Genomic DNA, 16,623 nt, shown 5'->3' with positions numbered 1-16,623 from the left:
TTGTGATCTCAGGATTGCTACCTGTGACATGTGCTAGTGAGGTCAGCACTCAGAAGATTATACAGCTTAATACGTGACTAAGAAGTTGGAGCAGGAAGGCCCAAGATTTTTGGACCATTGGGCTCTTTTCCAGGGAAGGTGGACACGTACAGAAGGGACAGCTTGCACCTGAACTGGAGGGGGACTAATATCCTAGCAGGAAGGCTTGCTAATGCTGCACGTTGGGGTTTAAATTAGAGCTACAGGGAGGATGGGAAACAGAGTGTCAGAACTGTTAGTGGAGAGGCTGTGGAGACAAATGTTGGTAAGGCCTCAAAGTTAAGAATCTAAAGGTTGAGCATGTTGCGACTAGTGTCCTGAGCTGCGTATATTTCAATGCAAGAGTATCAAAGAAAAGGTGGATGATAGTGCTGAAGATGAGGTAGTTGGCTTACAGATAGAGGCAATGTGTAGTGAGGCGGGGCTGTTGATAGGACAAAATTATAGACAACAGCATGAGTTGCAACATAAAAGGTGGGACAAAACTGAAATGGGTGAATGAACTTGCAGCACAGTTGCAGATTGGTAGGTATGATGTTATAGGTGTCATTGAATCATGGCTGAAAGAAGGTTATAGCTGGGAGCTAATGTCCAAGGATACACATCTCAAAAGGACAGGCAGGAAGGCAAAGAGGGCAGCATTGCTCTGTTGGAAAAAATGAAATCAGATTATTAGATAGGGTCAGAAAGTACTGAGTCATTGTGGATAGAGCTAAGGAACTGCAAAGGTAAAAAGACCCTGACAGGAGCTGTATACAGACACCCAAAAAGACCCTGATGGGAGATAGAAAATGCATGTCAAAAGGGCAATGTAACAACAGTCACGGGGGATTTCAATACGCAGGTAGAGTGGGAAAATCAGGTTGATGCTGGATTCCAGGAGGGGGAGTTTCTAGAGTGCCTAGGAGATGGCTTTGTAGAGCAGATCATGGTTGAGCCTACTAGAGGATCAAGCTATTCTGCAGTGGGTGTTGTGCAATGAAATCAGAATTGATTAGAGAGCTGAAGGTAAAAGAACCCTCAGGGGAAAATGATCATACTATGATCGAATTCATCCTGAAATTTGAGGAGAACATAAAATCAGATGTATCCGTGGAGTAAAGGGAATTACAGAGGCGCAGAAAGCAGTTAGCCAGAACTGATTGGGAAAGAACACTGGCAAGGTTGGCAGGAGAGCAACACCGACTAGTAATGCTGGAAGCAATTCAGAAGCCACAGGATATATACATCTCAGAGGAAAAAGCATTCTAAAAGCAAGATGACATAACTGCGGCTAACAAGAGAAGTCAAAGCCAACATAAAACCCAAAGAGAGAGCATATAATACAGCAAAAATTACTGGGAAGTTAGAGGATTGGGAAGCTTCTAAAAACCAAGAAAAGGCAAATAAAAAAGTTACTAAGTTAAAAATGGAATACAAAAGTAAGCTAATAACATTAAAAAGGATATATAAAGTTTATTCAGCTACATAAAGGGTAAAAGAGGAGTGAGAATAGATATCAGACCACTGGAAAATGATGCTGGAGAGGTAGTAATGGGGGACAAGGAAATGGCAGACACACTGAATAAGTATGTTGCATCAGCTTTTATGTTAGAAGACACTAGAAATATGGTGGAAGATCCAGGAGTGAGGAGGCATGAAGTGTGTGAAGTTATGATAACGAGAGAGCAGGCTCTTGAGTAACTGAAAGATCTGAAAGTAGATAAGTCACCTGGGCCAGATGGTGTTCACCCCAGGGTTCTGAAAGAGGTGGCTGAAGAGATCGTGGAGGTATTAGTAATGATCTTACAGAGTAGATTTTGGAATGGTTTCGGAAGACTGGAAAATTGTAAATAACACTCCATTCCCAAGAAGGAGAAGGGGAGAAAGGAATTTATAGGCTAGTTAGTCCGACCTCAGTATTTGGGAAGATGTTGGAGTCGATTGTTAAGGATGTGGTTTTGGGTACTTGGAAGCACATGACAAAATAGGCTGTAGTCAGCATGGTGTCCTTAAGCAAAAAGTTGTCTGACAAATCTGCTGGAATTCTTGAAGAAATAACAAGCAGGATATTCAAAAGTGAATTGGTTGATACTGTGTACTTGGTTTGTCAGAAGGCCTTTAACAAGGTGCCACATATGAGGCTGCTTACCAAGCTATGAACCCATGGTATTATAGGAAAGATTCTAGGATGGATACAGCATTATCTGATTGGCAGGAGGCAAAGAGCGGGAATAAAGAGAGCCTTTTCTGGTTGGCTCCCAGTGACTAGTGATGCTCCACAGTGGTCTGTGTTGGCACCACTTCTTTTTACGTCATATGCAATGATTTAGATGATGGAATTGAATGCTTTGTAATCAAGTTTGCAAGAGCCTTTTCTGGTTGGCTGCCAGTGACTAGTGATGGGACCACTTCTTTTTACATTATATGTCAATGAAATGGATGACAAAATTGACTGCTTTGTGGCCAGGTTTGTAGATGATAAGAAAATAGGTGAAAGGGCAGGTACTTTTGAGGATACAGAAGACTCAGACTGATTAGGAGAATGGGCAAAGAAGTGGCAGTTGGAACACAGTATCGGTAAGTGTACGGTCTTGCTCTGTGGTAGAAGAAATACTAGTGTAGACTATTTTCTAAAAACGGAGAAAAAGTTCAAAAATCTAAAGTGATTCCCTAAAAGTTAATTTGCAGGTTGAGACAGTGGTGAGCAAGTTAGCATTCATTTTTAGAGGATTAGAATATAAAAGGATGAAATGTTGAGGCTGTATATGCGCTGGTAAGGCCTCACTTGAAGCATTGTGAGCAGCTTTCGGCCCCTTATCTAAGAAAGGATGTGCTGACATCAGAGAGGGTTGAAAGGAGATTCACGAAAATGATTCTGGAATTGAAAGGCTCCTCATGAGGAGCATTTGATGGCTCTCAATCTCTACTCACTAGAATGCAGAAGAATGAAGGGAGACTTCATCGAAACCTATCAAATGTTGAAAGGCCTCAATAGACTGGATGTGAAGAGGACGTTTCCTATGGTCGGAATACCACAGGAAATGCCAGAAGACAGCCTCAGAATACAGCAACATCCTTTTAGAATGGAGATGAGGAGGAAATTCTTTAGCCAGAGAGTGGTGAATCTGAGGAATTCTGTGGAGACCAAGTCATTGGGTATATTTAAGGCAGAGATTGATAGATCCTTAATTAGTCAGGGCATGAAGGGATGCTGGTAGAAGGCAGGATATTGGGGCTGAGATGGAATGCAGATTAACTATGATGAAATGGCAGAGCAGGCTCGACGGGCCAAATGGCCTAACGCTGCTTCTCTATCTTATCGTCTTATGTACTAACATTTAACCAGTAAGTACAAAGTCCTGCAATCTATGAACGAGAGCTGTTTAGACTAAAGGCAATGAAAAAGAATTTGGTAGCAACAAGTAGATAGATAGTTGACAGCCAAGCACTGCTCCAGCAGGCTGCTTCCTGGTGTTTGCAGCCTTCGAGATGAATCATTGTGATAGGTTATAGCAACTGTAAATTTAATGTTATGTGCAAGTATGTTAAAAATAAGCAGCCTCAATGACAGTATTAACGAATGCTTTTGAACAGGTCATGATATTTTTAGAACTTTTTTCCCTGGGACTTCAGCTGTCTCTTGCCTCCCCTATTGGCAGCTCTGAATGTATTCTGGCCCCATGACACCCCCTCCTCCCTAGCATTAATCTCATCCAGCAGAATCTCAAAGTCTCACTCCAAATATTACACCATTCTTGCTTGTTTTCTGGCTGCCTTGGGAGTGTGCCTTTTGCTGACAATATTCTCTCAGCATCAACATGAATCATTTGATCAGCAATCAAATAGTGAACTATTAGCCCAAACAGAAGTGAAGCTCAACATAGGACAAACTTGTCAGATGGCCAGTACCCACAGCAGTGGGTTCTCAATCAAACCTCCCCAGCAGTGTCATGGTTAAAGTACGTTATCTTCCGCATTGTGACTGTATGGGGTAATTTCAACAAGAGACACGACCAGCAACCTGATGAAATACAATCACCTTCAAATTGTGCTTCAAATCAATACCACCCTGACCCTGGGTTAAATTCATCACTCCTTCATTGTCATTGTATTAATACCCTGAAGTTCCCAATTAATACCGTCCATTAAAGGCATAAGGGTAATAACTCAAGGGACCAATTTGCTCAAAGGACAACTGAGCATCCCAATGTCACCTATCATCTGAAGAACACCTTATTGAAACTACTTCACAGATGGCTAATAAAATATTAAATGGAGAAATAGGGAAAAAAAATGGGGTAACCTGCAACATAATTTTACAATTAAATTAATAGAATAAATTAGTAGAAGGTAACAAAAGCTAGACTCATCGGGCAATAAACTACTAAACACAACCATAAAGAGCTCGAGATACCTGGCAGGTCGGGTAATATCAGTGGAAGGAGAAACAGATTTAATACTTCACATTGATAACCTTTCATCACAGGAGGACATTGACCTGTTGAGTATCTATAACACTGCTTTTTATTTCTGATTTCCAGCATCAGCATTTTATTTTGGTTCTCAATATATACTGAGTATTAGGTACAGGAGGTTCCTAATAAAATGCTTTCTGCTACTGTAGCCTATCCACGTCAAGGTTCAAGGTTCGAGATGCTCTTCTACACACCACTGCTCTAATGTGAAGTTATTTCAGTTGCTGTCAGCTTGAACTAGTGTAGCCATTCTCCAACCTCTCTCATTAACAAGGCAATTTTGCCACAGAACTGACACTCACTGAACATTTTATTTGTTTTTTGCACCATCCTCTAAAATCTAGAGGCTATTGTGAATGGAAATCCCAGATCGGTGGTTTCTGAGATACTCAAAACACCCCATCTGTCCTCAAAACACCTGTCCTTTCTGAAGAAGTTCTTCCAGGACAATGCCTTTGACCACAGGGCCACCAGGCAGTGGTTGGCACAGAACATCCTGCAGACACTGCAGGAGAAGGACGTGTAACACTTACCCAACAGGCTGGTATATGCCTAGGGGAAAAGGAGATCCAGCCACACACCAATCCCACCTCCTGTACACGTAGGTGCTGTGAGAATCGAGTTTATGCCTCGCGCCCGCCCACAGTATCAAACCCACAATACCGTTATGAAATACACTTTAAAGAGTTTACTAAAATTAAAAGAGTATTAGGCAATACAATATATATGCAAAGGAAAAAAACAAAACGGCGCCAACTTATCAAAGTTCAGTCAGTTTAGTGCACATCGTTGGAGCTCAAACATCGAACCATTCGACCCCTTGTCGCTTGCCTCCGACCTCCACGTCTTCGCACCTAGGACCACGCCCGGTGGTCTTCTGAGCAGTGCAGCGCATGTCCACCTTCCTCGACGTCTTCCTCCCGGCTCTCTCTACCAAAAGCCCGTGAAAAACCCCTCCCCCAAGTTCCCAGCCTCACAAGACAAACTAACATTCCCCATTGGTTAACAAATGAATACAATTACCATATCAACAAGTATAAAGCAAAACAACTGCGAGAGAAACACTTATCAGACAAAGAAGCATTCCTACTCTTAACAAACCAAAAAACCCATTTTGAGTAACATACACAGGACATTGTACAGATGTGATGGACACAGTGGGGTGCTTCCCTGAGCAGACCGTCCAGTTCGTCTGGCAAAATGCTTCATCGCCAGACCTCACCAACAGGCACCAAGACCTCGCCTGGCTGGCGGTGAGAGAGGCCCTCCCAGTCCGATCCCTCCTGTACGCCCGGAACGTTGTCTCCACACCTCTCTGCCCACGGGAGGACTACAATGAGTAGGAGTTAATGACCCACCTCTTTGCATACTGTGAGTTCGCGGAGAAGGTGTGGAGGAGGATGGAAGGGCTAGTTTTGCGCTTCATCCCTAGCAGCTGCGCAAAAGGACTCTCTGATCTACGGGCTGTTCATGGGGACGTACACGGAGACCAACATGCGGTGCTGCTGGCAGATCATCAACCCAGTGAAAGATGCTCTTTAGTCAGCCCGAAACTTGATGGTCTACCAGTACATGGAGATGTCCGTGAGAGAATGCTGCCGACTGGCACATTCTCGGCTGCAGGAGTACGTGCTAAGGGAAGCACTGAAACTTGATAACTGCAAAGGCCCGGTGCGGAAGGACCACAATTTAGGGTTCTTCTCCCACAGGAATGGGAGAGGACGGGTGGCGGGGAGTATACCCCTCAACAATGGTGTTTAAAGATGAACCAACATAGTGCCACGTGAGTGGCTTAAAGTGTGGAAATGTTTAGAAATGTCCATAAAGGATTGAGGGTCATCGAACGGCTTATTGCAAATAATTTTATTTTTGAGTGAAGTATATTTTGTTTTAAAAAAAAATTCACAAAACACATTTCAAAGCTGAATATTAAAAATATCTCATACAAATCATTAAGCCACAATTAAATTACTTTTATAAAGCCACTGTCACATTGTCCAACTGGCATTTTATTCCCATTAATTTTTCAGCAGATTCTAGCAACATAAACTCTTTAAGTTCAAATTCCACCTTTTGCTACAAAAGTACAAAAGCTACCACCATGGCTATTTATTGAGCCCTGTAAAACTATTATTAGATTTTGTGCGTCAGGGCTATTACATCAATTCTGTGCACGGTGTTTATGTTGTAGACTATATTTTCATGTTGTGCTCTTTTTACCTTCTTCGATAAAACTTATTTTTCATTGAGTTTCACAGCAATTTTCTTTTAATTGCTCCCAAGTTTCAAAAGCTGCTGCACCAATCAATACTGGATGAGAAGCAACCTCTGTTGGGACCTTGTTCCAGGCATCAAAATATTTCACATTCCATGATGAAAACATTTCTTCAAATACTGTAGAAGTTTCTCATAAATTATACATGTGAAGTATACTGTATCAAATGTACCCTTCTGGATTTACTATTCCAATAAAAATAATTTAATTCTGCTTGTTAAAAGCTCATTCTCTTAGCAATCCCAACCAAGGGAGTAGGATCCCCAGTAGCAATAATGAAGGCATTTTCTTCTCAACTAAAGCAGTAAGCAATTAACTTTATAGTCCACATCAGAAAAAACATGATTGGCACATTTTAATATAATTAAAATCCAGAAAAGTTAGACTTGGTGCCTAAAGTCTGGTCCAAATTTAAAATTTGCAAGCACTTTAAGTACTTCCATCTTCCCATGATGCTGCTTATGCCTAATCTAATATTACAATATTTTTAAGACAATGCAAAATACAAAGCAGGATTTAGATGCACTAAAGCCCAGGACTGCATTCAAAGATCATTTGTTATTCAGAACTGGGACAAAAACCATTACATTGCCTAAACAAATATAGTTGAAAGCACTCAGCAGATCAGGCAGCATCTATGGAGGAGAAACGGTTGACGTTTTGGGTCAAGACATTTCATCAGGAGTCCAGAGTCCATTATTCCCACTGTAGATGTACCTGACCTGCTGAGTTCTTCCAGAGCACTTTGTGTGTGTTCCTTTGGATTTTCAGCATTTGTAGAATCTCATTTTTAAAGCTGCAGACATCATACTGTATTCTTGGACAGCTTTTCGTATTCTGTCAATGATTCCCTTCCCTGATATAAATTAACAATTCAATAGTGCAGAATTTTATGATTTTATTGACAGGAAGCCTGTATTGTAAAGGGTTAATCTTTGTGCTTCTGAATACCATCACCACCACCACCACCACCGTGGCCGTTAACATAACAGAACTAACTGCAGTAGCTATGATTATGACTGAGAATATAATATGGCGATATGAGAATGCACAACTATGGAAACACATCTGTGGGAAGATGAAGGTTAGATGAATAAGGTTTTTCTGGTTCAGTGACTTGAGCAGGTATTAACGTACAAACAGTATTTGTCCACTTACTGCAGCATTTCATATCAGTGGAATAGGTATAAAAGTAGAGTGGTTGGTGCTTGACAGTAGTTTTTTGGGTTTCACTAATGGGCTGCTGTTGCAAATGGCACTGCGGATCAGGCAGAGTGGGAGGTGTGCCACAGTGAAAGGGGCCTGTGCATACCTAGATGAGTGTTTTAATGCTTACTATTCTCTCCTAGTAAACAAAATCTTGTAGTTAGTTCTCAGTAGATAATCATTGTTTGTGTCTTTCTGTCTAACTGAGCCATTACATAAAATTTGGTATAACATAAAAACCCCAATATAATAAATGCCAAAGTATGATGGCAATTATTTAAACTATTATAAATGTCTGCAGGTTATAAGCATGATCATATTCAATCATAGAAGTTCACACACACTTCTGTGATTAATATAACTTAGTTGTTTCATTATTGATTGGCACATTTTAATATAAACATGTTGCTTCTTTTAAAAAAGATACCAATGGAAACAGTTAAGATGTCCCGACATCTGATGATAAGAAATCGTCAAAATGAGCGTGCATGCAATTTCAGTGTGATTCAAAAATCTGTGGGTTTAAGAATTAATCCAAAGACTTCAGCACAAAAAAATTAGGCTGGTGCTTCAATACAAAACTGTGATTTTGATAACATTTGATGGTAAATCAAAACATGAGCCTCCAGGTTGCCTTACATGAACACTGAAAAATCAAGAGCCTACATCCATGAACTGGAAGTGAGCATTCTCCAGCATGTTGGCTCCTCAATCAGCACCATTAAAGGTTCCAATTTGTGGATATTGTTGCATGGGATGTAACTATCAGGATTTGCAAGTAACTACAGCAACGCTTTAACATCTGTTGATTGGCTCCAAGGTGCAGTAACATCCCTTTGTTGCAACGATGGTTACCTAGTGTATGTTTTTCTGACCTTGAACAGATCTGAAGAATCAGCTGTTTGAAATGGAGCATTAATCAACAATATATATTAAATACACTTTGAATGAAATATAACACAACAAAAAGGAAACAGCTTAATTGGTGAAAAGTTAACTCAGTAAGGCCGTTATATTAAAATACAAAATACCCCTAGGAACATAGGACTAACCAACAAACTAAAAAACTATTATTCTGGTTAGAGAAGGCCAAAATAGAAGATGCAGTCCCATTTTTTCAAGGTGACTAGCCAATTAATCCATGTTTCATTACTTGGATAAAGAAAAGTTTTTCTAACATCTTATCATCCTCAACATTCTGAATTCAAATCATAAAAATCAGCATTTCAGTAGTCACAAGAAAAGGGAAAGAAAGATTTGTCAGAAATATTACCTCATCATTTTCCATTAAATCAAGTATTTTCTTCTTGCCTACTTCTTCCTCATCATCAACCATATTTCCACTCTCTTCATAACTTCTTTTACCCGAGCCGTGCTTGTGCGATGTTTTTAAATCTTCATCATCTTCATCAACACCACGGGGACGTTTTGCACCTCTGTCAGGCTATAAAACATGCACTTAATTATTAATAGACCTTTTTACTCCATGCCCTAGATAGGTTACACCTTTTGCTGTTCTTGATGATTTTGAAGACTTGACCTTTTAAAATGTCACACAGAAAAGAATTATTGGACAGCAAAACAATACTGCAATTATATGGGAAAAAACACAAACAATAAACCATGTATAAAATTCCCACCCATTCAATTAAAGAATAGCTCAACTGTCCATGTGTAAAAAGATAATAGACATTGAGCAAAGCAAGGAGAAAGTAAGTTTAAGCAGAGCCACTTATCAAAATATTAAATTTTAAAAAGTTCATACTAACATTTAAAGACTTACACTCAATGGTCACTTTATTTGGTACCTCCTGTACCTAATAAAGTGGCCACTAAGTTTGTAGTCTTCTGCTGCTGTAGCTCATCCACTTCAAGCTTCATCGTGTTGTACGTTCAGAGATGCTCTTCTGCACACCACTGTTGTAATGGATGGTTATTGAGTTAGTTGCCTTGAACTGAGAATGGTCTGGCCATTCTTCTCTGATGTCACTCATTAACAAGCACACAGAATTGATGCCCACTACATTTTTTTTTTGTTTCTCACATCACTCTCTGTAAATTTTGGAGACTGTTGTGGATGAAAATCCCAGGAGATCAGCAGTTTCTGAGATATTCAAACCATCCTGTCTGGCTCCAACAATCATTCCACAGTCAAATTCACTTAGATGACATTTCTTCCTCATTCTGTTGTTTGATCTGAACAATAATATTTTATGTACTATGCTTCAGGAAATTGTAGATTATTTATACTCAAAATGCTATTACTTATACCATGAAAAATGAGGGTCCCAACTTAAAACAAATATTAACGACTGATCTTTAACTCATTGTAACTCATTGTTTAACTGTTCTGGGTTCTGGCATGGAGTAATTCACAGCAGCCAATTAACTTATCAACCATCTTTGGGATGTAAGTGGAAACTGGAACACCTGGAATTCTGGCACGGGAAGAACATCCATTCACATGATTGCAAAGTTGTGTTACATAGTGAGTATCGTTACTTAATGTAATTACATATTACATTCTGTTTAAAATACTCTGCAACAAAATCTACTTTGATAGATTACGGAATATGTGGACTTTCTTGTTGCAAGTTACTCATTTATAACTAAAATTGAATTGAATGTATACACATGGTCCAAATTCTGTACCTAAAAATATTGGCATTTACTACTCGATACCCTATGTTTTGAAAGTCCAAAATATGTTGCAAACAACAGTGCAACTTTGAGAAACAAGAAAATCTTCAGATGCTGGAAATTTGAGCAACACACACAAAATGCTGGAGGAACAACAGGCCAGGCAGTATCTATGGACTGCCAAAGGGTTTCAGCCCAAAACGTCGTCTTTATTTCTTTTCCATAGATGCTGCCATGCCCCCTGAGTTCCTCCAGCACAGTGTGTGTACAAATTTGAGATTTCATGTCCACACTGAATTTGTGAAATTATCTTCAGTTAAGTGGGCAAATGTCCAAAAGTTCAAAGTACTTTGTTATCAAAGTATATATTCTAAGATTCATTTTCTTGCAGGTATTCACACTAGAAAAAAGAAATGTAATAGAATCAATGAAAATCTACACAAAAAGACTGGCCAGCAACCAATGTGCAAGAAGACAAACTGCAAATACAAACAAAAATACTGAGAACATGGATTGTAGAGTCCTTAGGTCACAAGATCACAAGACAAAGGAGCAGAAGTAGGCCATTCGGCCCATCGAGTCTGCACTGCCACTCCACCATGAGCTAAATTATTCTCCCGTCTAATTCCAATTTCTGGCTTTTTTTCTCATATCCCTTGTTACCCTGACTAATCAGATACCTGCCAATCTCCTCCTTAAAAACCTTCAATGATTGGGCCTCCACAGCTGTATGTGGCAACGAATTCCATAAATCCACAACCCAGAGTTGAGGTGACTGAACTTATTCACTCAACAATTACATAGGTGGCTGCCAAATCTAGCCTGTTGGGTTTATTTTCGTGAATACTGTAGCTATCTAGTGCTAAGAAAAAATAAACTGTAGTCATGCTGGGCTTTTGCTAATTTCAGACTTCATGTGCTATTAACTGAAATTATCTTGACAACAGCACAGATATTTCCAAAGAAATATATATCACTCTCAAAACATCAAGTTTGTTGTTTACTGACAAATTGGCTAACCTATCCTGCTTTATGTACATCTGCAAGATGCTGATAAACTTAAGTCATTTGGAAAATCATTGCAAATTAATAATTAAGAAGCTTTATAAATTAATGTTTCAATTTACTGAACGTATCTCTGCATTTTTACTGTCAAATATCAAGATTTCACATTCAGTAACTACAATGTCACTATATGCAAATCTCCAGATCCTTTCTCATTACAATTTATCTCCATTCAATTAATTTGCTCAGGATGCAAACATCGCTGAAAAAGCCAACACGTTTTGTAGTCTATGTAAGAGGCACTTGTTCTTATTTTTCTGTGCAGCAATCAGCTTTCTCATCTACACTAACAGTTAGAAGACAAATATAGATGCAGTTGGATAAAGGATGACTTTCCTCCTTCCCAAAAAGGACATTAACTAACCTGCCGACCTACTTCATTAGAAGCTTAAGGAGATTTAGTACGTCAGCAAAGACTCTCACAAATTACTATAAATGTACGATAGACAGTATTCTGACATTGCAGTCAGTAGAGTGCGATTACTTGAGTGGAATAAGATGTTCTCCTAAGGGTTTGTTGGTGCCGTCCTCAAGTGGCTATAAAGGCCAATCCGGTGCAGTGTCAATGAGTGGTTGTGTTTACTGATTGGGGCTTTTGGTTATTCAGTATCTCCTTTTGCAGATGCTTCTTGTTCTCTATGACACAGCAGAGGTTGCTCTCATGCAGTGAAGCTCCCTCGAACAAATTTCTTCCAGAAGCATTCATCGAGTACAATGTCTTCCCAGCTTTTAAATGTAATATTGAAATTCTTCAGGCTGACTTTGATGTTATCTTTGAAGTGTTTCCTTTGCCCACCAGGGGCTCACTAACCTTCCCTAAACTGGAAGTAAAAGATCTGCTTGGGGAGACACGAGTTAAGACATCCTAATGACATGACAATACTCTACCATGAAGGAGGTGCTGTTCGAGTTGGCCTCCTGAATTCACTGGTGTCCTTCCAGCTGATTCTCAAAATCTTTTGCAAGATTCTTTGGTGCTATTGTTTCAGGGCTTTCAGATGGCTACTGCAGGTGATCCATGATTCAACCCCCTACAGTAATGTAGGAAGGATGACTGCTCTATAGACCCAGTGTACATGGCCTGGTAGCTCAAGATTTGCGGGAGACACAAAAGGAAACAAATATCTCTGCTTCCCATTATAGAGATGATGTGCTGTTACAGGAACCCTCACAGTAAGTAGTGAGGCAGGTATTCCATAGGTCACTTCCCTATGGAAGCAGGGTTGGTTTAATAATCCCAATAAATTCAGGATCCCAGTCAGAATGTTTTACTCCTGGAAATACAGTGCCATTTTGGGCAGCAGGAGATACCTGAAAAAGGTAAATGCAAGATCCTTAATGCTGCAGTCCCCATCTCCAAGCAGCGTTTCATAGGGCTCCTTCGGTATTGGTGTCAACATATTCCTCATTTAACCATGATATTATGCTCCCTGTACTACGTTTCTTGAAAAAAGGCTGCTTTTCAGTGGGGTCCTGAACAGTAATTGGCCTTGAAGCCACCAAGCAGACAAAGGAACAGGCTCTCCCATTCACCCCTAGACAGGGTGGGGTACCGTTTGAGTTTAGTTTCTGCCACCCCCAGAATGGCTGAGTAGAGACTGTGACAGATGCCTAAGGGGTGCCGCGTCCCCTTAGGGCGGGGGTCGGCAACCCGCGGCTCCGGAGCCACATGTGGCTCTTTTACGTCTGTGCTGCGGCTCCCTGTTGCTTTGGGAAATAATTGGTTGTGGCGACCCTTTCCTGGCACATCCGAACCGACTCACAATTAGATAGCCTACGGGGGTTTGCGAGCACAGAGCTTTGGAGCCTCTGCGCCATGGGGGGCAGGTTGAGGGAGGCTTAAAAGTGAGGCTGAAGATTTCGAATAAAGTTTTATCCTTCGACTGCAGTTACCGACTCCGTGTCGTAATTTTAGCGTTGCGTGTAGCACACCGCTACATGGTCAGTATTTAATTAAAATGTATTTTATGTTAGTTTGTTAGTTTTTGAAATGTAATTCTAAATTTGAAGATTATGGTGATCTTGTACAATCTAAATAAGACGTTGTGCCGACCCATTTCCTGACACATCCGAACCGGCTCACAATTAGCCAGCGTTCAGGCTAAGGGAGATAGCCTACGGGGGTTTGTGAGTACGTGTCTTTTGCAGCATCCGCGCCCATGGGGGGCGGGTTGAGGGAGGCTTAAAAGCAAGGCTGTTTAGTTCGAATAAAGCTATCTTTGACTGCAGTTTACTGACTGCGTGTAGCACACCGCTACAACGTGTTTTTATCGCTGGCTGTCCAGAGGGGAGGTGCTGAAACGGTTTGTCGCGTGTCTGGAAGAAGTGAAAACTTTCCTGGGCAGCAAAGGGCTCAACTTTCCTGAGCTGGAACAGCCAAAGTGGCTGGAAAAGCTACACTTCATGGAAGACATGACAGCGCACCTGAACACGCTGAACACAGCTCTTCAACGGGGTAAGGACGTACAGCCCTGCACATGTTGGAGGATGTTTTGGCATTCGAGCGCAAGTTGACGTTGCTTGCCAGAGATTTACAGAAAGGCACATTGTCTCACTTCCCCAATTTGAGAGAGTTCAAACAAGGTCACGACATGATAAATTCGGAGTATTTACATTCTGCAATCATCGCAATGCAAACATCGTTTGGGAAACGCTTCTGTGAGTTCAGAGAGGAAAAAAACACATTATCCTTCCCGGTCACTCCCCTAAGCATCGATCCATCCCTACTGAACACGACTGCATTGTCAGGTGAGAGTCAACCTGACCAAGTATGATAAATATTTTAATTGCCTATTATTTTACGTATATTCATATGTTTTCCTTGTTCAGTGAAATAGTCCTTTTATTTTTCAGGTTGACAGCTGGCTGACGTTATTTTTGGTTTGCTGCTGGCGGCAAATTTAAGTTTGGCGTTTTTCATAAATACAAGAAGGACTCAAATAGACGTTGAGTATTTTACTTAAAAGTAACCTTCAACCCAACGTCTTTTTTTCGGAGTTCAAAATGTTTTTGTTGCATGCAGAAATGTAATTTCGTTTTCTCTGCAGGAGTTCATCAATTTCATAAATGCAACACATTATAGTTTGTTTATACATAGCATAAAGGCAAAACAAAACGTTATATGCAGTGTTATTTCATTTTAAATGTCAAACGGGTTTTGCGGCTCCCAGTGTTTTCTTTTCTGTGGGAAACTGGTCCAAGTGGCTCTTTCAGTGGTAAAGGTTGCTGACCCCTGCCTTAGGGTTTTGGACCAAGACTCTCCCTGAGGCGGTGACCCAACACACTGCCTTCGAGAGGCAGTGGCTGGCTCGCTGTTGGACCCTCCTAACCACTGAGTAGGTCTTGCTACGACCACACCTCCCTATCATGCAGTGGGTGAAATCCAACACTGTAACACACGAGGATGGGCATGCCCAATGGTCCTCAATCATTCAATGGAAATGGTATATCGCACAGGACAGAGAAAGGTCCTAATAGGGTGAGCCATATCCATGCCTGAAAATGACAACACACTGGTGGAAGGCTGCCACTCTTCACCCTACAACAGGTAAAATTGTCACACAGGAGTAAGGGGGGGGGGGGGGGGGGATCCAGCCAATTGGTTGAGCCATAACCTTGCCATTCCAATCTGAACAGAGTTCAGGATAGTGGCCAATGGCATGCAATACTGGGAGGTACATGGCCTACTTCTCCGGGGGAGTGGGGGGGCACTCTTAATTGGAACATATTTAGTGGGGTGCACACCAGCACCAAATTACAGTCCACTGTTCAGATGCCCACACTTCTCAGGAAAGATAGATTTACATAATGCTGCAGTAGATAGAGCAGCACAAATCTGTATGTATTCCAGGGAAGGGAATGCAGTTGCTTGGTGGCGCACCAGAGAAGTGGGCATCTGCGGGTGGACACAGGACAAGAAAATGGGCAGGGGCCTGAGAGGTGGCATCAACTTATGATGAGGCCAAAATGGCGAATATAGCTAGCCAGCTTGCCACAGGAGCTGGCTGGCAGGTCCCTCGGGACACATTTGGAGGGGTATAGGAGCCAGTCAGATCTGGCTGATCAATTACATTGGGCCTCTGCAGTGACAAAATAAAAAGCAGTACTTGTGACCATGGTGGACACAAATTCCAGAGACCTGGTGGTGGTGCTGTGTGACTATGCTGACCAGGAAAACACAATTACAGCATTTGCCATTCATGTATGGGGTCCCATGGCAGTTTCAATCAGACAAGGGTTCTCACTTTACTAGAGCTAATGTCCAGGACCAGGCAGAAGAATCTGCCATTTCATAGGTGTTTCATATTCTATGGTACCTGCATGCGGCAAGGCTGATTGAATGTATGAATGGGCTGTTGAAACAGCAAGCTACTGAACCCTACACGTATTATTCAGGCTTGGCTGGGCGTGCTGCAGCAAGCAGTGGATCACACAAACTCCCAGCCAGTGAGTCTGGATGGGTCTCTGATGTCCCGGCATCTAGCAGTGTCAGATCCTCCTAAGTCAGGGGAGGTGGATTAGGAGGAAAAATTGGGGAAGGTTTGGGTGCAGCAACCACAGGTGGACGGGGGAACGCAGTGAATAGCATTACCTGGGGAACCAGGAATGACATGTCAGAATACCCAATGACTAGCCAGGAGAGAGTGAGATTGTGTTTCTCTACATTACAGATTGACAAAATGGTGGGAGCTGCCAGCAGTGGCAATGACATTGTCCTGCAGTGGGAAGTCCTAAAACACGTTCCTATGGATGGCAGGAGCCTGAGGGATGGCATTAACTCATGATGAGGCCAAAATGGCGAATGTAACTGGCTGACTTGCTACATGTTAAGCAGTTGTCCACCACCCTCCCATTGCCCCAAAATGCCATCAACTTCCCCCGGAGTGTAATGGTAATAATGCTGATCCTTTACCTGTTTAATTTTATCTGCTGATTCCCCAG

The 16,623-nt window shown here is 41.5% G+C and overlaps 1 protein-coding gene across 1 annotated transcript in view; it reads right to left on the bottom strand.

Moving 5' to 3' along the window:
- The window catches only part of ctnnbl1 (catenin, beta like 1), a 293,894-nt gene that overhangs the window by 256,690 nt on the left and 20,581 nt on the right, over positions 1-16,623 (bottom strand). The window contains exon 2 of the mRNA XM_059979909.1: positions 9,251-9,421. Coding sequence (XP_059835892.1) covers positions 9,251-9,421 — 171 coding nt within the window. The remainder of the gene's footprint in view (positions 1-9,250; positions 9,422-16,623) is intronic.

Source organism: Hypanus sabinus, chromosome 9 (assembly GCF_030144855.1).
Source record: "Hypanus sabinus isolate sHypSab1 chromosome 9, sHypSab1.hap1, whole genome shotgun sequence".
Classification (NCBI taxonomy): domain Eukaryota; kingdom Metazoa; phylum Chordata; class Chondrichthyes; order Myliobatiformes; family Dasyatidae; genus Hypanus; species Hypanus sabinus.
Note: the sequence above shows the minus strand (reverse complement) of the source record. Positions and strands in the feature narration are given on the sequence as shown.